The following is a 19,411-nucleotide window of genomic DNA, read 5'->3' as shown; positions in this document are numbered from 1 at the left end:
GAAAAACCTTAGAGTCATCCTTGATTCCTGGCTTTCACACACACTTAGATCCAATCCCTGAGCAAAATGTGTTATTTCTTCTTTGAACGTCTATCCAGAACCTGAACACTTCTCACCACTCCCACTGCTGCTACCTGAGTTTAAGCCACCATCCTGTCATGCCTGGATTATTGCAGTAACCTCCTCCTTGGTCTCTCAGCTTCCACCCTTGCTCTTTTCCATCTCTTCTCTCCAGACTCATCCTCAGGCTTGCTCAAAACCTTCCAATGCTCCTTCTGAGGACAAGTCCTTATAATGACCCAAGGCCTTACCTGATCTGGCACCACTGCCCCCTGACTCCATCCCTCAGCACTAGCTCCAGTGGCCTCCTTGCTGTCAAATATACTCTGTGTCCGAGCCTCTGTACTTGCTGTTCCCTCTTCTGTGAGTGCTTTTCCCTCAGATATCCACTCCTCCAGTTCTCTGCTTAGATGTTACCTTATCAGAGAGGCCTTCCTCTGCTTCCACCTCCTGTAACTTCTCTGTTCTTCTCCATCTTTCCTATCCCCTGTTTTTAAAATTTTCTTAGCACTCCTAGCCACACTGGACAAGTATGGTTTACTCTATGCTTTCTCCACTGGAGTGTTAACTTCGTGAGGGCAGAGGTTCTGTTTTATTTCCTGTTGTGTCCCTAGGATCTGGAATGGTGCCTGGCATACGGTAGGGGCCCAGTGAGTATTTGCTGAGTGAGCAAATAATTGGTGACTAGGTAATTTAGTTTCTCGCTCTCTCTTTTTTCCCCACTAGGAGAGTTCTTTACAGAATAAGAGAAATTTCTCTTGACTTTATAATAGCTGCTGTCTTAATAGTTGGGTTTTTTTTTTCATGCTTAGTAACCTAAAATTTTGATTCCTTTAGCTTTTGATATTCATTTGGCAACTGTATTTCATTTAAAAGCATTGTTTAGGGCTTCCCTGGTGGCACAGTGGTTAAGAATCCGCCTGCCAATGAAGGGGACACGGGTTCAAGCCCTGGTCTGGGAGGATCCCACATGCCGGGGAGTAGCTAAGTCCATGTGCCACAACTACTGAGCCCACCTGCCACAACTACTGAAACCCATGTGCCTAGAGCCCATGCTTTGCAACAAGAGAAGCCACCACAATGAGAAGCCTGTGCACCGCAACAAAGAGTAGCCCCTGCTCGATGCAACTAAAGAAAGCCCACGTGCAGCAAAGAAAACCTAATGCAGCCAAAAATAAATTAATTAATTAAAAAAAAATAAAGAACAGTAATTCTAAAAAAAAAAGCATTGTTTAGCAGATTTAGTTCTTAGACTTTCAGGCAGTTAATGATTATTCTTAAAATAGGTTATCCATGAAAAAATTATGACCAAACCTACTTTAATAAAGGCAGCATTTCAGCTGTAGTAGTAAACCCTGCCAAATGGTTTTCTCTGAACATTGAATTTTCAGGCCTTTTCATTTTCTTAATTGATGCATAAAATTCTATTACAAAGCCAGAATCATTAAAAGAAACAAAACCCAGCAAAGGGTTTTTTTAGTCTTAAATCAATTGATTTAAATTATAAAACATACACTATTTCATTTGGGCCCCTTGATTTTATACTAATTAAAGGTCAGTCTTTTGTGAGTGTTCCAGAACTATTTTAAATATGTTGAATTTCTCCTTTCCCCTCTAAAACACAAACAAAACCAAATAAAAATTAATTTCTGTTCGAATTAGTCTATAGCTATACTTGATTTAGTGATATTCAATTCAATATGTAGTTAATAAGCCTTGGGCTATATCCTCAGGGGTTTATTGCATTTTTCTGGAGATTTGTGTGCACCTGCACGAAAAACTTAGAGAAAAAGGCCTGGTACCTTCAGTTCAGTAGCAGAGGCATAAACGAGGTGTGGGCCCAGAGGGAGAGCAGTTCTGGGTGTTGATGTGGGGAAGAGGAGGTATCCTGAATCCCAGGCTTTGGGAAGGAGTTGAAATTTGGACTTGGGATATTTTGGGCAGAGAAAAATTGCAGTGAACCTAGGTGTAGATAAATGATGTGTTGGAGAATAGAATTTTCTTTGGAAAAGCAATAGACTTTGTGATAGAGAATTACTAAAAAAAGTTCAACTATGTTAATATTATAGTTTACTATATTTATCTAAAAATGGTTAATTTTTTTTTTTTAATTTATCAAGGCAAGCCACTTTTTACCAGAGCCTATGTCAGCAGCATTATTTCTAGTTTCTTTGGACATGCCTCTTTCTTTGGAATATCCAAATATTCATGAAGCTGTTGTGGCCTATTTGGAACAGCTGAATTCTGAAAACTACAGTATTTATAAACGAACTGCAGAGGCTGTTTATTCACTTGAGTGTACCTGTAACTTCCTGTCTGATGTTGGGAAGGAGGTAAAAAGTTTTGTTAATATCTCTTTAAAATTCCTTTGATAAAATATTTAGAAAATTTAACCTATAGTTTTCAAATTGATGGACATTTAACAATTGAATTCTTAGGGGTGGGATCCATTATTACTGAATGGCCCAATTATAAGATTAAAGTAAGGGTATGATTTATATAAATGTAAAATGAAGATTTAGATTAATGAATGGTATATATTCATGAGACCAGTGGTTTAAAAAAAACAATAATTATTATCAATATCTTTATTAGTGAGTTCCTCTTTGAAGTGGCTTACTGTGGGTGAACAGAGTGACAATTGATGTAAACAATTATAAGGGCCATTTTAGTGCTTATTTGTAGACACATTTTTTCCCTTTATAGACCTTTATTTATTCACAGAAAGAGCCTGATTTTTTAATTAAATAAAGCCATGAACTAGATTGTAAGGTAGTAGGATGACTTTCAATACCATGTTATAGCAATAATTATGTATTTGTTATTTATCCCTTTTAGGATATTATTTAGTATGTTATCAATTAAAGGGTTAATGAGTCTTAAAATAGACATTACTACAATAGTTGTTTACTGTTTGAAAATACCAAAATGGGTCCTGAAGATCTTGAAAAATTAGGAGCAAAATTTTATTCCATTTGGCCCCTACAGTGGAGTTTTTTGAACTTCATATTTTAAATTTTCCTTATTTACCCACTATTGTTTATTTTTATTTTCTTTTCCCCACGTCTTTATGCCACTGTATCTTGTCTCCTCCATGATAGAATTTTGAACTGCCTTTTATTTGAATTATTTCCGTGGCATTCTGCATGGTCAGTTAATCACACAGGTATTGATCACCCCTATTTTCCCTAGAACCAATCAGGATGTTAGAAGTGGGAGGTGGATCTTAAAATACATGAGTCCTGCCTTGAGCTGCAGTTAGTAGGGGGATAAGGCCACAATTGAGCAGTCAAAGAACCATGCCACTCAGAGGTAAATAATATAAAGTCTTAAGCGGCGTTGAGTTAGGCATTTTCCCCACATTTTTCCTCCTAGGCTGACGTTTTTGGCTTGCTTGTTGAGCAGGTTGACTTAAGCAAATGTGAACAGTCTCAGGGCCTCTGGATGATCTAATTTCTTGAAGCTGCTTTGTTAGCTGTTGAGAATTTTATTGTACATGACCTTGACATTTACTGTTCCATTCTCTTCTTTTTTTAGGGAGAGAAGAATCTCTTAGAATTAGTGGAGCTGGCAGACCAAGCCTTACATAGCTTTTCCTATCATCAGCATTTCCCCCTAATAAAGGAAATCATCTGTATTTGTTCAAAGATGTAATATTTTCTTTCTTAATATGATTATATTATTATAGGTTGTGTGTGTGTGTAAGTTTAGGAGCAATGAAAATGAAACTTGTCTTAAATCTGTTATTTTTTAGTTTAAATTGCTTTTATATGTTTTGACCTTTAAACTGTATATATATAGTAGCATTAGGACAGTTAACTGTTTTATTCACGAGTAAGCTTTAAAAATGTCATGCCTATAATCAACATGAATTATCCTTGGATTTTTATACATTTGTTTTGGTGTCTTTCCAAACAAGTATTCAAGCACATTTGTTTATTTATCTTTAACATTTTAATTAATAACTTGAATTGAGGATTTTTTAAATGTAAATTTCATTATTCCTACCTTTTATATGGATTTTTGAAAAGCATCATGCATTGGTTAATTTATTTGGGGGACATTGGGACAGATTTTTCTGTAAAACTTAGTATTTTCATTGCTTTTGGAAAGAGTAAATCCATGGTGATAAATATCCATTAAATACAGGATTTATTTTTCTTTCTATCTGTCAGTCATCTCACATAATTACCTTTTTTTTGTGGTGAGAACATTGAAGATCTACTCTCTTAACACATATCAAGTATACAGTACAGCATTATCAACCATAGTCACCAGAACTACCTATCCTGCATAACTGAAACTTTGTACCCTTTGACCAACATCTCTGCATTTCCTCCAGCCCCTGGCAACCACCAATTCTACTCTCTGCTTCTAAGAGTTTTAGGTTCCACATATAAGTCAGATCATGCAGTATTTGTTTTTCTGTACCCTGGCTTATGCCACTTAGCATGTCCTTCAGCTTCATCCATATTGTCACAAATGATAAGATTTCCTTCTTTTTTAAGGCTGAATAATATTCCATTATATATATATATTATATACATATATAATATATATATATACACACACACATACACATACCACATTTTTAAAAATCCATTCATCTATCAACTGACACATTGTTTTCATGTATTGGCTATTGTGAATAATTCTGGAATGAATATGGGAGTACATATATCTGTTTGAGGTACTGATTTCATTTTCTTTGGTTACATACCTAAAAGTGGAATTGCTGGGTCATATGGTAAATCTGTTTTTATTTTTTTGAGGAACCTCCATACTGTTTTCCATAATTGTTGTACCATTTTACATTCTAAATATAGGTTTCTAAAGACATTTTGTTGTTTTGTATTCTTTAAGAGAGAATGTTCCCTGCCTTGAAACAAGTAAATGCTTGAGTAAATATTAATTCTGGGTTAGTTAAACATGATCTCAGTTGTAGGAACTGGAGTAGGAAGAAACCCCTTTCTCTGTGCTTTTTAGTCTCTTGTTTAGTCCCTTACTTGCCTCAGATGTCTTGTATGTTTACCTTTTTACCAGCTGGAAATCTGCACAGGCCAGTCCATTATTACAAGGAGAAAGTCAGAAGGTGTTTCTACGTATGTTGTCTCACCCTTTGCCACAAGTGAAAGTTAAAACTTACCACTGTTGTCTGGAAATTGTTAAGGTAGGTTTTTTTGTTTTTGATTTTTTTGGGGAGCATTAACAGTGGATTTTCTGATTATAACTCAAAATTAAATTACTTGACCTTTTGGATATGATATAAGAGTTATTACCATAAAAATAGATGGTAGTTATTAGTCAACTCTAAGAAATTTATACTATTGAATTCCCTTAGTAAGTCTAGCAACTGAATTGCCTTATTAGCAGTTTTAATAAGAATTACATTTATGTTGTGTTATTTAATGATGGAAAAATTGTAAGGAAAAGTTGACTTCTATCAAGTATTCAAAGGTGATTTCTATGCTCAGGAAAAGTTTTAGCTTATTATGGCTTAAATTTTATAGTTTCAGATCTGTTTTCTTAGTAATATTCTTCTTTTCTTTCTTTTGAAACAAATATTTCCTGCGTTTTTAAATTATAAAATATTTCAGCATGGAATAGTACATAAATATTAACTATTTCAATATTGAAAAGAACACTGTACATAGGACAGTATAGAAAAATATATATATTCCTGTGTACTCTTGAAAGTGTCCTCTTGTATTCAGTACTCTTATAAGTACTACCTAGATATAATGTTTACATTTTGCCATTTTTTACTTATGATCCTTTTTTTTCAGAGAAATAAAAACATTAGTTATAACTGAAGCTTCTTTCTTTTCTCTTCCACTTTTTTTGTGCCACCAAGATAACCACTCTTACAAAGTTTTTGTTTATCCTTCCCATGCATGTATTTTATATGTGCATATCTCTATAAATCATATATATTACTGTGTTTGTCTCTTTAAAAAAGTATGTAATTTCATACCGTACACATGTTTTTGCTGCCTGTTCTTTTCCTTTAATAGTAAGGTTTAAGATCTACCTAGTGGATTCATCTTAACTGCTCTTTACTTTGAATATACTTTCTTCTATTTATTGATAAGTATTTAGGTTCCGTCTACTTTTTACTGAGCTATGTTTTTCAGTATTTTCAATGACAGTCTGTAACTGATAGTGCATGTGTTTGAAAATGTCTTGAGTTCACCTTACTCTTGAATGATAGATTAGCTGGAATTGTAGAATTCTGTAGAATTCTGTAGAGTTCTAGATTGACTGCCATTTTTCCTTAGCACTTCGCCAGTACTGCTTTGCTCTTGGTAGGCTTTTATCATTGTCGAGAAGGCTGCTGTCAGTTAAATTATAATTTCTTTGTATTTTTTTCTTCTAGTTGCTTTTAAGGTCTTTTCCTTAGCTCTGGAGTTCTGCAGTTTCATTACAATGTAACTTTGTATACACTTTTTTTTTTTAACGTATCTCTTTTAGCATGCTTCAGTTTGAAAACTCATGTCTGCCTTCACTTCTGGATAATTCTCAGTCATTATTGTTTCCCTTAGCCTTGCTGTTCTCTCCAAGTGGAACTCTCATTAGATCATGTTAGATCTTCTTATTTTACCCTTTGTGTCATTTAAGCCCTCTTCTATATTTGATCTTTTTTTGTTTTGTTTGGATAGAATTGCTCAGTACTGTCATTCAGTACACTAATTCTTTGCTCAATGATGTCTAATTTGCTTTTTAAAAATTGTGGTAAAATACACATAACGTAAAATTTACCATTTTAACCATTTTTAAGGTTTTGGTGGCATTAAGTGCATTCACATTGTGCAATCATCAACATTATCCATCTCTAGAACTTTTTCATCTTCCTAAATTGAAACTCTGTACCCGTTAAAAAATAACTCTCTATTACCCTCCAACCGCCCCCAGATCCTGACAACCACCATTCTACTTTCTGAATTTGACTGTTCTAGGTACCTCATACTTGTGGAATCATATAATTGTCTTTTTTGTGTCTGGTTTATATCACTTAGCATCCATGTTTAGTATATATCAGAGTTGCATTCCTTTTTAAGGATGAATAATATTCTGTTGTATATATACCACACTTTATTTCCCATTCATGTGTTAGCGGACATTTGGGTAGTTTCCACCTTTTGGCTACTGTGAACAGTGCTTCAGGTGTACAAATATGCCTGCTTCAGTTTCTACCTTCAGTTTTTTGGGTGCATATCCAGAGTGGGATTTGTGCTAATTTTGTCGAAGAGATGATACAGAGTCATTACTTATATGCAGGTGCATCACTGTATTGATAAGAAAAATCCCACATATATGTTGTCCTCCCCCTCACCCAGAAACTTAAGTCTGTTTTGATTTGAATTTTCTCTTTGTCAAACCTCAGTAAGCAAAATACAAACACCTTAGGATAAGTTTATGGTGGTGTTTATTTCCTATATGTCTGTTATTATGAACAACTTTAAAAGATTATGGTTGTCTCAGCAGTTTGGTTATTTAATTTGTCAACACCACTCTTGTTGGCTGAAAGAAATGTAATAGGTATCTCATGCAAACTCAAAAACTGTTAGTTAAGAGAATCTTTTTTTGTGTTCTACCGGTTAAAAGAAAAGTTTCAGTGACATAAGTACTAAAATTGGATTTGAATTATAAACAGAAGAAAGAGGAATGCTTTGGAAAAATCACTGTCACTAATTTTTAAAAACTTTTTGTATTATTTTGCAGGAATGTTTAGGTGTCCATAATGTCAGTAAACCTGTGTCTTCCCTTTGTAATGGAATTCATTTTCTACTTCACCCAAAAGTTCTGTATGAAATCTCTGCGTTTGGTATTCAAGAGCCCAAAAATGAGGTATGGCATGTTAGAAGGAAGTACAGAAGACTACTCTGATTCTTTAGATACTCAGCTAAATCAAGACAGTATTCTAATGTCACAAGGTAGTATGAGAAACTAAAAAGAAACTTGTCTTTGATGTATGGGTTCAGTTAAGTTGTTGTTTAACTAAAAAGAAATGCTAAAAAAAATGAGGCTTAAAATACAGGACATACTTGTTCTCAGAGAATTCAGATCAAAATGTTAACTTAAATTTTTCATGTTAGATGTAAGAATGATGCAGTAGTTATAATAAGCAGCGTATTTCCTTAAGGAACATTTTTATTCAATGGAAAAATATACTTTAAAGGTTAAAAAAAAAAGGAAATCATTAAGGGGGAAGGACTGGTTGAGAACAGAATGTAAGATGATGCTGTGGAAATAGGAACGTTTGAAGGAAGAGATGCTAATTACCTTTCCAGATTTTATGAAATATTACAGGTATGTAAGATGACTTAACGGGCCACCTCCTCTTGGATTGTTTCCCCCGTATTGTTGAGCAGGTGAATGCCACTGCCAAGGCCATCCTGATGCATCTGCTGCAGGGGCGACTGAGGATGACAGCACTGACCTGGAACAAGTTTATCGAGTCTCTGTGTCCTGTCATCCCAGTGCTACAGGTACTCTGTGCTCACCTGCTTACGCTACCATTTCTCTTTAGGGAGTGTGATTGATTTAAACGCACGCAAGCAGTAGAACCATCATGCTGTGGGAGAAATGAAGTGGAGCCACGAAGGCGCTGTGGATAAGGGAACAGGAAGTGGGCGGCTGTCTTGTTTCTGGCAGAAGGTTAAAGCAGGCTAGCGAATTTGTCTGTGTACACCGGGTGGGAGGTTAAGAAGTGAGGCGCAGGCATTTAGCATTGACTGTGAAAAATGGAGCTCAGCCTTATATAAAGGCTTTTAGCCAAAGCTAACAGTGCTTTCTAAACAGCCTTTATGTCATGAAACTGGCTGCATGAGTTCTATCTGTGCATATATGGGTTAGCCTGATACTTTGATTAATGAGCTCTTAGAAACAAAGCTTTTTTAGCAGTCCTTCTGGGCTTAGGTAAAGGAGGGAGGGAAGTGCAGGGCCTTCCCTCCCTTGCATGAGAAGGTGGAGATGGGAAACACCATCATAGGAACAGTCCTCTTAGAAGAGAGAGCTGGGCCTCAGGCCCTGCCACTTGCACAGCTCAGTTCCTTGCAGGCGCACCGGCAGCACTCCACTTTTGTAATGAGGGCACAGGTCTGAAGATCTGGGAGGGGCCTCATCTAGGGGCAGTGCCACTACTAGAATCTTGGAAAGTAGAAAAATTAGCAAGTGTCAGGAGGGTTGGCACATTTTCCTGAAGTTCTCCAGTATTATTTTTTAAATACAGTTGTATGTAGGCTTCTTACCTCATGTAGGTTATTTTGAAAAGTCATATTCAACTGAATTGAAAGAAATTTGTGAGTTGCCTGACAGGTCAACACAATTCTTATTTCAAGTTAAAAAATTAAGCAGTATGTGCATACAATCAGATGGTCATTTCTCTTTTTATGAAATCTGTTAGGGCTATGCTGACACAGAGGATCCTTTGGGTAACTGCATTCTCCTCCTAAGCAAAGCGAGTTCTGAGGCTGGTGAAGGGATTCTCCCCTGTACCACCTGGTTAAAGTCCATACTACGGCTGCTGCTGGTGAAAAAGCCATCGTAAGTACAGCAGAGTCTACTGAGTGTGAAAGATGAACGGGAATGTTCTAGGAAAGGGTAGTAATTGTATCAAGCAGTATAGAACCAAAGGAGGTAAAGGAAAGTGATTCTCTTACTAGACAGAGACGGGGAGCTAATGGCTGAAACTAACCCAGTAAAGGTCTTTTGGACACTTTCTAAGACGCTCTGTCCATCCTCCAGCCTTGCTGTCAGATCAGCCTGTGTTACGGCATCGCTGCCCTCAGTGCTGTTCATAGTGCTGCTGCGGGCAGGGTGGAGAGCCGTGGAGAGAAACAGATTGCCAAAACCATAGGGCATTCGCACTGTCTTCTCGTTAGAAATTGTTAGTCTCCTGGAGTGTAACTTTTCTAATTAAATACTTGTTCTGAAAATTAAAGTTTTTCATGAAAGTGTAGTGGACCAGTTGCCTCACATACCAGGGTATGCATGTATTTTAATCTTGTTTAGCTTGTCCTCTTTTTTGGGAAACTGAAAAAGTGTCCTTTCCTCTACCATTAGTGTAAGTGTCATTTTAACTAAAAGAAAAGAAGGAGAGAAAGATTGTCTTCCTTCCCTCTCTGTCAGTGCAACATGAATCTTGTGTTACTCTCTTTAGGTAACAGTGGTTGGATTTTCTCTCACTGAGAAGAGAAAAAAAGCTTAGAGTAAAGATGGATAAGTGTGATGAAGAGAAAGTGTCGGTTGAAAAGGCTAGGAGAAACAGACAGATGTTCTTTTGACAATGGATAATATTGTTTTCCCCATACTTACATCAGGATAATGCAGTGGCTTATTTATAAACAGATGATCAGACTAAAAGTTAAGGAAGTAGGTGAAATAAACTAAAACGTTAAGAGAATGGAAAGAGGAAAGTCAGAGGAGGTTGTAAGGGCTCATGCATCGTGCAGAGAGGAAAGTTGTGGGTGATGCAGGAAGCAGAGGGGCACATGGGGTGAGTGTGTTTGTGCTCCTCGGGGATTGGCTTCTGCAAATGTTCCCATTGACCCTCGGCAGTGTCTTTATTAATGTGCTAGTGTAATATTCCCTACCCCAAATTTGGTGATGTAACACAATAGGTGTATATTTTTGGTTCACCTTTGGGGGCCCAGAGTCTCCAGGTAAACAAAAACAGTCTTATCAGGCAGGACATTCTAAGGGCTTAGAGATCCCCTCCCAGGAGCCAAGGGCAAGGCCAGACCTCTCTGGGTAAGGTAATTCTCGATTACACAGAACTTAAAGCAGTCCGAATTACATATTTGTTTTCATCATTTGACTAGTTCTACCCCATCTCACCAGACCATAAACTCCATTAGGCAGGAACCCCATCCATTGGCTAATCTTTACATCCTCAGAACTTCATTGAGTACCTTGGGCATAAATATGCTCAAAATGTATTTGTTGAAAGAAATAAGTATAGAGAAGTAATCGCACCATGGTGCTCGTGCTAAACCTAAAAAAACGGCCAAATTTATCTACCAGAGGAGGAGCTGCGTTAAAAACATGCTGTACATACCCCACTCTGGGCTTTTGCCTGGGGGTGGTGGCTGTCTCTCCACTGACGACCCGAGATGTTAATACAGAGAGTGCTGGCACAGAGGAAGAGCATCGTGTGGGTGTCTGGCTGTTCTGAGCTTTCATGAGGTCACAGCAGATGGGAGAGGGAGGTTTGCCTGACTCCCACACCATGTTGGAGTAAATATTTGCCCTCCAAAGATGATATCTGTTAGTAATACACTAAATTCCTGCTTTCTCTAGATTTGGTAAGCACTTGAGAACCGTGGTGGGCAATGGAACCTAGCAGCACACAACACAGACATGACGCTGCCCTTCCAGAATTGGGCATGTAATTGAGAAGAGAGATCTTACCAGTTATACTTTATTATTAATTGTAATACAGCGAGATCAGTGTTATGACGGGGGACTTCGGGGGTCAGCACACAGCCTTTGCTGTGGTAGGGATGCCTCCCCGAGTGTGCAGGTTTTAATCGTAGTCTCACAAGTAGTACCTAAAACCTGGAACTTGTATTACTGCTTAAAATTTGCCCAGTGTCCATGTAGTTCCAGAACCTGTCTCAGTAACTCATTGCTGTGCGTCCACTTTCTATTTTTCCATTTCATTGTCTCGTGCATGCAGTGTTTAACCTTTTCTTGAAATCTTCCACCTCCCCACTCAGTGCTCAACTGACCTTGATGCTAATCCATTCCAGATAAAATAGAATTTTGATGGGAACCAAAAATATCATATCTGAGGGGATCTATTTCACCCCCAATATCTCGCTTTAGCTGTTAGTATGATTACTCTCCTGGAGGTTCGACCTGTTGTTTGGGCTCTGCTCATGGGTCTGTGATAGCTTTTATGATTGAGATACATCACTAGACTTGGAGTCAGGAGCTGGGATTTTTAATTTGCAGACCGACTTACTGGAGCTGAGGTGATATTGACAGTGAAGTTCGCAGTCTCAGTGAGTCTGCACCTTCACTTGTAATTATTGATTATTCTTTATTTCTGCTGCTTATTCATAAATGTAAAATGCAGGAATAACTGTGGTATTTTAATAGAAAAGTATTTTAATAGAAAGTATTAATAAGTATTTTAATAGAAATACTAAGTATTTTAATAGAAAAGGTAAAATGTCATCAGTAACGTCAGTATAAGCATAGCTAATTATTATGTTGATTTGTAATAATTCTTTGTGTTATGGGCCTTTATAATTTCTATACATTTGTATATTACAAAATGTTGACTTAAAGACTTTGTTTCTTCAGGGTCCGGATGCTGGCATTAAAGCTTTTAGCAAGTCACCTTACAAGGGAAGAGGGGGCGGATACCAAGCGCCCTTCAATCGATGCCAGAGTTCTCTCCAGAGTTACTAATTTATTTATTGTGAAAAAGCCTATTGAACTCAAATTGGATGACAGAAGAGAACTGATTATTAAGGTGATCATAACTGTCAAGTTTATTTATTCATAACTGTGTGGTTATTTGATATATTTTATGTTACATTTTTCAATTTGTGTTATGTACGGGAGAGGGAGAGAAATGGTGGCTTCACCTGTGGTTATTCCTGCCTAGTGTGAAGTTGTGTCCTGGCTTTTTCTGGCTCCTGGATACATTTATTTATTGAACAAATATTTCTTGAGTGCCTACTATATGCCAACCATCATGTCCCTTTTCATTCAGAATATACGCTGGAAATGCAAATTAATTTGAATAGTATCTTAAATACAACATAAGGCTAATCTAGTGGAAAGAAATTCTCTGATGACACTTAAAAACAAACATCACTGACATAAAATTATTCTTCTTTTTCTTCTGTTGGAAATTGCCTGTAATACTAAAACAGAAAATATTATGATAAAAGTTTTCATCCTCTTCATTACAGGAAAAATAATATAGAAGGCAAGGGCAATTTCTTTTAAATGTTACAGTGGTTCTGAGATTTTTTTTGTTAATCTCTTTTCTAAATCTTTGGCTTTTTCCCCCTTTTAAGAGGTGTAGCCTTCATCTCCCTGTCTGCCCAGAACTGCCCCCAAATCATCGTGGACTGATGTAGGATCAGATAAAGCAAGCTGTCCGTTATCTTCATTGCTTCATTCCTGTGTTTTATAGCTTCTCCTGTGACTCCAAGTGTGCAGTCTGGCAGTTTTCTTTAAGTTTAGACCAGACCCCGAGGCCTGTGGTAGAGCCACATGCAGCACAATGGATTTTTTAAAACAGGGAAACATATTCAGTGTTCTTCTAACCTAAGTGTTCGGGGCCGTCTGATGGCCCTGGCAGGAGGATTGGAGAACCTTCCATGGGCCACATACCAGGTCCTGTTGGGGAATTCCTGCGTACTGAGCCACTGGTATCACTACTGCGCCCTGTGTGTCACGTGGAGGAAGGTGGAGTGGGGTTCTAGAGCTCTCTTTCCTGAGTCCACATGAGGGCTGCAGGTGGCAGTGGGGGGGGAGAAAGGAGGGGTGTGCTCTCGGTCCTTTTCTACCCCCATTTCCTGTTGTGTTTTGCCTCCTCAGACTGTCCCGGCAGGAAGTGACAGTCAGGGACTGCTGGTGGGGGGCTTGGTCAGAGTGCTGGGCAGCAAGCCCCAGAGAGCTGTCCGCTTTGGGGTCCCTAAGAGGGGGAAGTGGAGAGGCCAAGGGAATTCCAGCTGGTGGTTTCGGGGAGCAGCAGAGAAATCCCAAGTCACGTGTCTGGGGTTGCTGTTCTCGGGCTAGCCTGGAACTACCCATAGTGATGCTGTGTAACTTGGATGGTTAGTGGGTCATGAATGGCTTCCTAGCGGAAATGTACGTTAAGAGGAGAGGCTTATTTGACATCATGGATCTTTGTTTTGGATCCTAACTCCCTCTCTGACCTAGCACATCATTGTTGCAAATGTAAATGTATCAGTTACTTAAATAAGTTGGCCTTTGAGCTTTTGTTTTTATAACTGTAGACTTTTACTGGAGAATTGGAAGTAGATGAAAAAAAATTTTTTTTTTTTCAGTTGGAGACTGTTGAAAAGGTATATGACATCTTTATCTCAGACGATATTGATCTTATTTTGAGAAAGTCAGCTGCAGAACAGTTAGCTGTGATTATGCAAGGTAATCTTTTAAGGAAAATGCTGCTGAGAATGGAATTTTAGATTGCTGTGTGTAGTAGTACTGGGGGTTGGCAAACTATGGTTTGTAGGCCAATCTGGCCTGTGGCCTGTTTTTATTTTGCAGCCTTCAAGTTAAGGATGGTTTTTACATTTTTAACAAAGAATATGCGACAAAGGCCATATGCGGCCAGCAAAGCCCAACACAGTTACTATCTAGTTCCTTAAAGCAAAAGTTTGCCGACCCCCGGTCTAGATTATTGTTGTTTGACCTGTGGAATGTCATTTGATAAAATTATCTTTCTTCTGAAATGTTGATATAATTCTAACAGTAAATTGCTTGTTCCTTTCTCAGTTTACCTAGTATATGATATTCAGTTTGTTCCATCTTGCTTAGAGAAATCAATCAAATTGTACTTTGTGGGTAGGTAAGATAAAAATAATGCACCGTAACTATGTATTTTCTTTAAAAGTTTATTTTTAAAAACAACTAGTAAAATTTACTCTTAGCTTTGTTTGTAGTGTTGTTATTCTTTGAGTTTTTAATTTTTTCCTATATGTGATGTATGTAATTTATCTTTAATGTTTGAGAGAAGTAATTTTGCATTTACATAAAAATATTTTTTTTTAACTTGGAAGGTGGGGTATGATGGATATTCCCATCCTGACATTAGTGGAAACTGGGATGAGAGAGTAATTTGAAAGATCATATTCAACATATTTGTGCTTTTAATAACAATAATAGAGACTACAGGAAATAAGCCTCAATCAAATGTGGAGAGCCTTGGCTAAGAAGATTAAAGAAAACTTGTAGAGGGTATTCTTTCAGTATTGTTTAACATTTCAGAAATGAAGCTTATGATTTGGGTATATGCACTATATTGGAGGGTAGTGGAAACTAACCTTTTTAAAGTGGCAGCTAAAGGTAGTTACAGTGAAAGCTACAAATTAAATATCAACTTTATATTTGTACGTCTTTCTCAATGAGAATATCGGAGCACAAACTAAGAAAATTTGTCTGCTAGTTGTGAAATACTTGTCACTAATCTATAAGCAACTAGAGTTTTTGGTGCTAGTGATATCTGGTATATGTGTGTGTGTGTGTGTTTGTGTGTGTGTGTGTCTTAGTCTATTTGGCCTGCTGAAGTAGAACACCATAGACTGGGTGGCTTATAAACAACAGAAATTTATTCTCACAGTTCTGGAGGCTTGAAGGCCAAGATTAAGGCACCGCAGATTCAGTGTCTGGTGAGGGCCTGCTTCTTGGTTCATAGGTGGCTGTCTTCTCCCTGTGCCCTCACATGGAGAAGGGGCAACAAAGCTCTCCTCTTTTTATAAGGACATCGATCTCATTCAGGAGGGCTCCACCCTCATGACCTCATCACCTCCCAAAGGCCCCACCTCCACGTACAACCGCACTGGGGATTAGGTTTCAAGCATGTGAGTTCTGCGGGGACAAACATTTAGACTGTGGCAGTGTACACACACACACACACACGCATGTATATGTTTATTAAAAAAAGAGGTCATATTCTCTAGAAATATGTAGAGTATGTTACAGACCCTTTCTTTTATATTTGCTATTAACAGTTTGAGGTTAAAGATCTTGTATTAATATTGATAGAAAAATGCAAGTCATATTTACATATTAGCTTGTGGAGAATTCTAAACATTTTGAGATGATAGATTTGGAAAAGAGAAGAAATGTCCATGAAAGAACATAAAATAATTTTCCATGTACAAATAAAAGTGTTCATTTGTATATTTAAAATTCTAGTCCTTTTCAGAATCTGAGCTAGTTCATTTAATTATTCTTCTTAAATAGCTTTTTTTTTTATATTACAGAAGTAAGATGTGCTTGTTACTTAAAAGTTTTCAAATTGTTCAGATGTGTATAAAGTAAAAAGTTTCAAGTGTCATCCTCTAATTTTCAACACTAGGTGTAATTATTTTTAAAAGTTGTGTGGCTGTCTGTTCTATTTTTAAAACTATAGAAAATGTTCTTTAACTTTTAGTAACTTTTTTTTTGGTCTACAGATATTAAAATGCATGCTGTGGTGAAAAAATTATGCTTAACTGACAAGATAATTGAGTATTTAAATAAATGTGTGAGTCAGGATGGAGAGGTAAGACATATTTTTACAGATTGGTTTTTTTATCAATTAAATTTGAAATGAATTCAACTGGATTTGGATAAGTACTTGGAGTTTCAGTCTTGAGTAACATCCACTACCTTGTTCATTTTTTTTTAATTTCTAAAAGTGAGATCTCTAAAGGAAAACCTTAACATTTCTATTAGATGTATAAGCAGAAGTATATACAAAACGTACTTTCAGTGGAAAATCTTAATATTTGCATTTTAGTTTCACACAATTTTGATGAAAAAGCATGACATTTAGAATAAGACGATGTTATAGTATATTTTATCTCACCTTAGAATTGATAAAAATAAATAACTGTGTTTTCCCCTGCTGGCCAGGTAATAGAGTGTCTAGTACAGCCAAGCCTCACGCTCCTGAGGAAGGTTCTCTGTGCTGACCCAGTCCTACGTGTTTCCCTCTCCCAACAACCTTCTCTCTTGACCCTGCTGTTCAGAGGTAAATAAAATACATTCTGACAGTAATAAGAGCAATCTTCAGCTTTAACTGTTTATTCTTTAACTGTAGGTAACATTTTCTTTCCGCTTTACTAACACAATAACAAAGTTTATTAGTGAATATGCCACTGAAAAAACCCATCGCAGTGGAAAACGTTTAACACTTTTGTGGGAATTTTCTTAAAATCCTGTTACAGAGTAGACCTTAGGGCTGAGAAGGGCTGAAGCCTCTGATCGCTCTCTGCACCTTGATGTAGCTGTCGTTTGGTGCTCAGATGGTCAGTTGTTACCTGTAGAGAGAGAGAGTGCGCTGCAGCTGCTGTCTCTGTTGCCTGTTTGTTTCCAGTGTCTGTTTCCTCATTCTTGTTTTGTTTGTGCCTTTAGATCTGACGCTTTGCTGTTATAACTGACTATGTCCTTAAACTGGCATTCAGAGTGTATAGACTCAACTTGTGGGGAGTGGGAACTAGACCATCCTGAATGACTCTGAGCATTAACTTATTACATTTTCTAAAGTGTGATTTTTTTTTTTAACCTTTTTCAGTTTGGTTGTAATTGAGTAATGTATTTAGGTGGAAAAATTCCATGTTATTTTTTTCTCTTCTTTTCTGACTGTTCTCAATAGAGAGCTTGGTAACATTCTGTGCTATTTTCTTTCCTAGAAATGTAGGCCATTGCTTTTAAATATTCTACAAGAGACACCTTGATCAAATGTCTCAATATGCCTAACCTTGTCAGTTACCAGGCATGTAAGAGATTAATGATATTTATGTTCAAAATATTATGAGTCATTTTATTTTAGCATTTTCTTCTCTTCTGATGGCTTCTGCTTGCCAAGTGAATAGGACACAGTTTAAGTAACATTGATAAAGGTTCAAACCAGGTAAAGTTCTAAAGAGAGTCAATGTGTTCGGCTTCATAAATTTTGAATAGTGAGTAAAATTTTATAAGTTTTTTTATAGATTGATGTGGAAGAGTAGCAGTTATGGATCTCTAGTTTTCTTTTGTCTTGTTAATAATTGTCTTCCTGTTAACCTCACTCAGTAGAATTTAGTTCCTAGTTTACCTTTTCATTTATAATTTTGATTTAAATTATTCAAGCAATCAATTAATTATGAGCACCTACTGGATTCAAAGGCATTTTCTAAGGCAACATAATCTGTACCCTTTTAATACTTTTTTGATCTCATTGATGTTTCCAAGAATTACTTAAGTGAGCCTGAAAATGAATTTTAATATCTCTCATTAATGAATTTAGGGCAAAATTAGTTTTTTAACTAGGTACTCAACAAAGAAAATTAATTCCTCAGCAAACATTTATTGAGTGCATACTGTGTGCTAGGCCAGTAGTGTCTGTATGCTCCAAACCTACCAGATCAGAAACTCTGTTTTAACAAGCCCTGCAGAGATTTGCATAGATTTGAAAGTTGAGAGCCACTGTTTTAACGATGTCAGTTTATCTGGGTTAGCATCGCATTTCTCTGAGAATGGCATCTCTTCTTTTCAAGTTAAGATATTTTAAATTTGAAGTTCATTCTTTCTAGAGGTAAAAATATTTTATAAAGTTATGCTTCTTTTTATTTACAGTTTCCTTGATATTTCATGAAGATTGTACCGTTGTGACTGAAGTTGGAGCATTATTTTGTCTTCTGTTATTTGATGAAGTATCAAGAATGGATATGTGGTGAGCTATAAGACTTTTAAAAGGTTTTTACTCTGAATTGTCTGTCTGAGTTTCTGATGCAGTCTTACAGCAGTGCATGGAAATTTCTGACTTAGGAAGCTTATGCTTTCTGTAGTAGATATACATGGTATGATTTTTGGTTTGAGTAGCAGTATTATGCACATTGGCTCAAAAAGTCACCCTGAACTTTTATTGTTGAACATTACTAAGTACAAAATTTGATAATTACTATAGTAAGTTTTGTCATTAATACGTTTTTTGATATATACTCTCAATTTTGTGTGTTTTTTCCTTAATATTTAATTTAAAAAAACCTTGGAGAAGATGTTTAGGATGTAATATCTGATTAACATTGACCCTGAGCAGGATCAGTGGGAGAGAGACACATAGGCCACCTGCCAGTACAGCGTCTGCATTGTGTGGGTCATTTATTATATGGACTTCTTAAAGAAAAGCATAATTTGCTCTTCAAAAGCAAATCTGGGTAGTGGCACCATGTTATAACTATACTAAATGATAGAACCAAATGCAGCTCTTGATTTGAGTTTTAGTCAAGGAAGCGAAGCAGGTTGTGTTTCTTAGACAAAACGATGGTCTGCTCAGTTGTTTCTTTCCTTTTGTGTTTCTTTTGTGAAATAGGTCTGATAATCTTTCCAATAAACCTTCTTCACCATCAGTCTTCAGTTTGCCTGTTTCAGTTTTTAGAAGGTAAAGAATTTATTTCTTTGATTTTCTCAAAGTTAAAATACTGTTACAGAAAGGGAAATCAAAATCTATGATTTGTTAAAGTTTTCATCTAGCGTTTCATCACATGACTTGTAATGCTTTAATCTTTCCTTCATGGTGGTACTTCTGAAAGTTCAGTAAGTGTACATCCCTGTCACCAAGTTTTTTTTTGATATTGTTCAAGTCTACACAAAACTTGAAAGAACTATATAG

General features: G+C 36.7%; 1 protein-coding gene across 2 annotated transcripts in view; it reads left to right on the top strand.

The window, feature by feature from the left end:
- Positions 1-19,411, top strand: part of RTTN (rotatin) — a 138,003-nt gene that overhangs the window by 31,872 nt on the left and 86,720 nt on the right. For both annotated transcript variants that reach the window (XM_060029205.1, XM_060029204.1), the window contains exons 12-23: positions 2,181-2,393; positions 3,598-3,710; positions 5,104-5,230; positions 7,783-7,908; positions 8,433-8,549; positions 9,467-9,606; positions 12,373-12,544; positions 14,097-14,196; positions 16,230-16,318; positions 16,672-16,789; positions 18,376-18,472; positions 19,112-19,180. In XM_060029205.1, the coding sequence (XP_059885188.1) occupies positions 2,181-2,393; positions 3,598-3,710; positions 5,104-5,230; positions 7,783-7,908; positions 8,433-8,549; positions 9,467-9,606; positions 12,373-12,544; positions 14,097-14,196; positions 16,230-16,318; positions 16,672-16,789; positions 18,376-18,472; positions 19,112-19,180 (1,481 nt within the window). The remainder of the gene's footprint in view (positions 1-2,180; positions 2,394-3,597; positions 3,711-5,103; positions 5,231-7,782; positions 7,909-8,432; positions 8,550-9,466; positions 9,607-12,372; positions 12,545-14,096; positions 14,197-16,229; positions 16,319-16,671; positions 16,790-18,375; positions 18,473-19,111; positions 19,181-19,411) is intronic.

The sequence above is a fragment of the Delphinus delphis genome, chromosome 13, assembly GCF_949987515.2.
Source record: "Delphinus delphis chromosome 13, mDelDel1.2, whole genome shotgun sequence".
NCBI lineage: Eukaryota > Metazoa > Chordata > Mammalia > Artiodactyla > Delphinidae > Delphinus > Delphinus delphis.
The sequence above is the reverse complement of the archived record's forward strand: the minus strand, read 5'-3'. Positions and strand labels throughout refer to the sequence as shown.